This window comes from Eschrichtius robustus, chromosome 1 (genome assembly GCF_028021215.1).
Source record: "Eschrichtius robustus isolate mEscRob2 chromosome 1, mEscRob2.pri, whole genome shotgun sequence".
In the NCBI taxonomy this organism is placed as follows: domain Eukaryota; kingdom Metazoa; phylum Chordata; class Mammalia; order Artiodactyla; family Eschrichtiidae; genus Eschrichtius; species Eschrichtius robustus.
The window spans coordinates 122,051,426-122,057,425 of NC_090824.1; the positions used below are offsets into that span (position 1 = coordinate 122,051,426).

General features: G+C 41.5%; 1 protein-coding gene across 12 annotated transcripts in view; it reads right to left on the minus strand.

The window, feature by feature from the left end:
• The window catches only part of ICE2 (interactor of little elongation complex ELL subunit 2), an 84,505-nt gene extending 80,103 nt beyond the window's left edge, over positions 1 to 4,402 (minus strand). For 5 of the 12 annotated variants that reach the window (XR_011075158.1, XR_011075155.1, XR_011075151.1 and 2 more), the window contains exons 1-4: positions 4,261 to 4,337; positions 3,980 to 4,059; positions 3,189 to 3,323; positions 1,114 to 1,218 (exon numbers count right to left, since the gene is read on the minus strand). Coding sequence is in view for 1 of the 12 variants with exons in the window: in XM_068552799.1 (XP_068408900.1) it covers positions 1,114 to 1,218; positions 3,189 to 3,229 (146 nt within the window). In the remaining 11 variants the exon portion in view is untranslated. The other 7 variants (XR_011075143.1, XR_011075150.1, XR_011075153.1 and 4 more) reach the window with 7 other exon arrangements.
• Between the last annotated feature and the right edge of the window lie 1,598 nt (positions 4,403 to 6,000).

Consider the following 6,000-nt stretch of genomic DNA (forward strand, 5'->3'; position numbering starts at 1 on the left):
TCCACTGCAGGGGGCATGGGTTCGATCCCTGGTATGGGAACTAAGATCCCACAAGCTGCGCGGCATGGCTTAAAAAAGAGAGACAGGAGTTAAGAGGGGATGCTAATTGACAGAAAGGGTACTGAAAAGGCAGGAAAAGATGGGGTCCCATTCCATGCAGAGGCTAGAAGTATGATTCCTCCATTGCAAAACGAGTGGAGAAAGGATGAAAGTTAAAAATTGAGCTCCCCTAGGGGAGCTCCCCAATTCCTCATTTGGCATATTTTCACTCCTTTCTAGTAAACTTGATTAGTTTTAAGATTCATCCACAACAGAGTTGAAACAGCTAATCACAAAGGAAAGAAGAGCTGTTACAGGCAAGTAAGCAGTGAGAAGGGAAAATCATCACTTAACAGGCATTTTCATACCAGAAAAAAACTCTATGGCAATTTGGTGGTATCTATTAAAATATAAAATGTTTATAGAATCTGCCCAAACAATTCAATTTCTATGACTTTATCTTACAGAAATAATTACAAGAACTTTATAAATGTTACTGTTTAAAATCCCAAAGAGGAACACAAACATTTTGCAACGTAAAACTAGCTAAAAGAATTAAAAGTATCTCTGTATAGTAAAATAATATGCAACCATTAAGAAGACTGAGTTAATGTAGGGGCACAAAATACCCAAACTATTATTTTAAATGAAAAAAGCAAATTGCAAAACAGTTTTATAGTGTTTACAGCATTTTACAGTATTGATGGTGTGATTCCCCCCACCCCTTCTTTTGGCCACGCCACACGGCTTGCGGGATCTTAGTTCCCTGACCAGGGATTGAACCCGGGCCCTCAGCAGTGAAAGCACGGAGTCTTGACCACAGGTCTGCTAAGGAAGTCCCCCCATTTTTCTTTTAATATGTATCTGTTCATGTGTGGAGAGAAAGGTCTGAAAAGATATATATGCACACCAAAGAGTGGTTGCTTTTTGGTACTGAGTTCTTCTATTTTTTTAATTTCTACATTTCTATAATTTGAATTTATCATGGTGGATATAGATAGATACAAAACTTCAACTATCAGGAAAATAACAATCAAATATGGAAATAAATAACCAAATAAATAAACATATTACCTGCTAGATAAAATACATAGTTCTTTTAAACTTGGAGCCATGGAATGATCTTTATAATTTTCTCGAGAGAAAAATGTCTTAAGGCCATTTTTGGGGGAAACATCCCTGTAAAACAAAGTAATTTACTTGAATTTGACAATTCAAAATTTCATGCTAGATTAACAAGCATAATGGTACAATTGTAATTTAAAACTACATGTCCCCTACATCCCCTTTCCCAGAAAATCACCTCTTAATAATTTTAATTTCATGTGTGAGTTTAGATGTTTTACTTCTTGGATAGTTTTTAACCTAGGCCCATTCTGAAATTCTCCAATTCCAACAATCAGCCTTGCTTTTTCCTTTAGTACCCATCTAAATGTCAGAGATACTTGAGAGTTAAAGATAGAACAGATTGAAGTATCATAAAGGGTCTGTCCGGGGCAAGGCTCACCTCAGGCTCTGTGGCATAACATTAAGATGTTTGATTGCTGAAAGAAAATGCTTCTTAACCTATTTTTGTCTCATTCACTATCGTGCTCAGCCAAAAAACACTACGAAGACTGATTATCCAACTTTTTTTGTTAACTTGGCAAATGTGATAAATGGTTTGCCTCTACGAAAACTACTTGCAAGGTCATATATGATTTTCTATACTGTAATTAATTTACAGACTAACATACTATAGTCAATGCTTTCTGTATAGTAAGCATCCAATAAATGCTGGTTGAACGAAAGAATTTAAAAATTAAACACACTGAGAACGATTAATCTAGGGAGAACAAAAATTAGAAGGATTCTGTAGAAAAGGACCATTCCAAGGACCGTAATACTGTGCAAAGGCTCTAAACCACGTTTGGTTTCACAATGTCAATGGTATATAAGAGCATCTGTGCTGCATTTGAACACATTTTTTATGGCAAGGAGCATAAATGTTCATACCTCTTAAAACTTACAACAGAAAAATCTAGTCAAATGGCACATTGTGGCTGGCCCATTACTAAAATGGGAAATTCTCACATATTTGCTCCATACTCATTTCTTACTGTTTTAAAGGTGTTTATCTAAAAACAATAATTAAGGTATAAATGATAAAACTAAAAAGTCTTATTTGCTATGCACTGGTGTAGTTTCTTAGTGTAGTTTCTTAGTACTTGCTATTGTGCTGTATCTGTGACATCTCATTAAATTCTAAAGTTTTTGCATAACATACAAAAACAAAGTCATGGGCCTCAGGAATTGTGAGCTCCTTGGAGGAAACACTTGTTTGCAATAAACAAATACTTATTGAACACATACTGATTGTATTTATGTGATAAATTTGACATGTTACACTTTGTAAATTTAAGGTGTACAGCATGTTACTTTGATAACATTTCTATATTGTAATATGATTGCCAATGAATCAATATTTATCACATTACATCATTACAGACAATATCATCGTCTATATGCATTATACTAGAGGACGTAGTGACTGAATCTTCTCTGAGTCAGGTACTATTTTAGTCATCTTGGTAATCTCTTATAACCCTTGTATTCTCCTCCGCTAGCAAACTCCTTCGCTAGTAAAGAGTAGATGCTCACTAAATGTGTGTTAAATTGATCTAAAGCAGCACACACATTAGTTAGATTTCTACATAGCCACCATATTACTTAATAGAGTCCTCTATTTGTAAAGTTCTCATACACTTCTAAAATAGTCTATGCATTTACATTATCACTTGATATAGATTCCAATATAACAAAAAGAAGCTTGCCTATTCTTAAAAAAAGGTTCTTGAACGCAGGAAAGTTCCAGCATCTCTCCTTCACTAAGACCAACAATAAATACATGATGGAGTTATACCTAGAAGCAATCTAAGTGCTGAATTGTTACCACTTTAGGAGAGGAAGTGCAGTCAAAGATAACTCAAAAGTGCCAAGCAGGTGTAGATAAGAACGGGGTAGATGAGAATGGGGTAAACTCTAAGCCACTGTACCTATCTTCTTTCTGTTTCCCCCAAATCTCTCCAGGCCAGACACCCTCCTTTCCTAATGCAGCCACCAGACCCACTTCAATCCTCTTTAGGGGATTACAAACAGATGTAACTCACCAGTTCAGCCTTGGTTCACCCATGGCCATCATGGAGCTCATATTCCTAGATTGCTGCTTCACTCTAGTTCACAATTCTGCTGCCTGGCAGTGTAGGCTCCTGAGGAGGCAGGATGTGTCTAGAATTTGCACTCAACTGAGGAAAAACCAAAGGTCAAGAACAAAAGCAGGTGATTGGCTGGACCAGATATTGTTAACTCAGATGAGGCAAGAACCTGTTCCTAACACCCACCGTCAATCGACACAGACACCTAAAATAGAAAAGAGCAGACAGATGAATATTCCCAAGGTCTTTGGGGCAGAACAGCGAAGCTAACATAGGATCAGTCCTTCTCCGTTTAACTTATTCCAGGAACGTCACGAAAGAAGACCGAAACAGAATGGTGTTCTCATTGCTCACATACAAGATGCCGGCATGGGCTGTATGTCTTGACTCAGTCCCCTGCCCCGACTCCCTTATTGTCAAAATAAATCTTGCTTCCATTTTCCCAACCATACATTATTATGGGGCAGATTCTGGCAAGCAACGAAGGACAAAAGCTATCTGGATATCAAGAATCTTTCAAAGAGAACCTCACTTTTGAGGAGACGGACGGCCAGATAACTTAAGTGACATTTCACGGGATCACTTAGAGGAATCACCAGCACTAGAAATCTGGCTTGCATCTGGCTTGAACGTCAACACTGCATGTTCAGTGCTTCTCCTGCCACCCCGCGCTGACTGACAAAGAGTTTGTGAGCAACGGACAGTCAAACGTAGGAGTCAATCTCTCGGTAGCGGACGGGCCTCACCTGCTCCCACTTAATCCACCTCCCACGCTTCTGCCCGGTGAGGGGCTGGGGCGGGAGAGCCGATGAAGGCACAAGGAAGGCTGAGGGAAAGGGAACCGAAGGAAAAACAAGGTTCTAGAAATGCAGTAAATCGGTGAGCAAAGCCGGGGGAGGGGACCACGCCAGCACCAGGTGCGAAGGGTCCTGGCCCGGCCTAGGGGCCGCCATGTTCCCTCCTCCCGCCCCTCACAAGCGCGCCCTCCCCGCCGAGTCTCCGCAACAAAGCAGCCTTTGCCGCCCACCTCGTGGTCCGCGGCGCCTCAGCACCGGACCGCGACCTAGACCCTCCCGAAACACACTCACTCCCGTCCAACTCACTCCTCCCTGCCGCGCGTCTCCCGAAGGCCTTATTTAAAGGACGTGGCCGCGTCGCCTCGGCCTTGCGTGCTGACGTCATCAGCGACGCAGCGGGCGGGGCCCGCGCGACTCGAGAGGGCCGTCCCCCGCGTCCCCCTCCGCCTTCCCGTCCCTTCCCGCCTCCTCCCCGCCCCCGGACTCCTGGTAGTTCCCGCTGGAAACTGTGAGACAGGGGTTGCTGGAGTTCACCTTGGGGTCTGGGGGGCTGTGTATTGTCCTAGAGAGTCCTCGACCTTGAGAAGATCATAAACTGGAAGGAGGATAGGTGACAAGTACAGTACTGGAAAGACCCAGACTTGGTTGTGACCTTACTTAAGTGTCTTAACTGACTCATCAATAAAATGGAGATATCATAAGCACCTACTTAGTAGGGTTTTTTGAAAGGATTAAATGAAATGAGGGATGAAGCTGTGCTCAGCACAGTTACCTGGCACGCAGTAGCATCTCCTCTCCATTCTCCTCCCATTTTAGATGTCATTTTCTACCAGCGGTCACTCTGGCTCTTACACTCACTAAGTGTAAGATTTTCACTCGCTCAGGAAAGATTTATTGAGCACTTATAATTTGTGCTTGGTGCTGCGTACGCATAGGACTCGGAGCCAATACTGGCTTTTCCAAGAGCTTTTGATCATTGGGAATCTAAGATATACACATTAAATAATTACAAAATAAAATACAAAGTGATGAGCTACATAAGAAAGGTATTATAGAAAAGATTGTGTGAGTTCAGGGAGGGAGAGAAATCACTAGTGAGAGAAACAGAAAGCAGCTTTGAATAGCTAAAGACATCTACTGAGCACTTATATGTCAGTTACCACTTTGGGCACTTGACATGTCAGCTCATTTGAAGAATTTGAGGTATGTGGAAGATGGGAAAGGATGGTTCTAGATGGAGACCAGCACAGGGAGCTGCATAAACCTACTGCATGAACAGAGTCCAGTCTGTATGCTAGCAGGAAAGCATGTTCTAAAGTTTAGAATGATTTGTGATATTGTTTAAAATTATGTTTACATAAAAATCACACGTATGTGAAAAATCTCCCTTGAATACAGGGACCCTTAGGTAATTTACTTTGCCTGCATTACAAGGTCTCTGAAGAGCAGTAGAGGAAAGGGTTTGGAAAATTAGGTTGGGAATGGACCACAGAAGACCTTATAAGCCAGAGTAAGGATTTTGATTTTATTGTATAAGAAATGGGATGCTGAGGGAAGAGGGGAGCTTATGAGGAGAGAAATGACACAATCAGAGCTTCTGTGTTTTAGGAATGTTTATCTGGCAATGTATTGAATGACTTGTAGGGAAGAGGCCAGTTAGGAGACAGTGCTTGTGGATGCTTGCAAAGCAACTGGTGCAGTGCCCAGCACTGTGGGGCAGCATTTCTTATTAGGTGAGCAATGCTGACTCACGTTCTAGGACAGAGACGGACATCAGGGCAGTGTAGAAGTTTAAGAATTGGGTACTATCTCGCAAAGCATGCAGTCAGAGTTGGGAGTCATGTCCTAGTCTTCAGCAACTGCTCAAGAACCGCTCAAGTGAAAGACAAATACCATATGATTATCTCTTACATGTGGAATCTAAAATATGACCCAAATGAACCTATCTACAAAACAGAAACAGACTCACA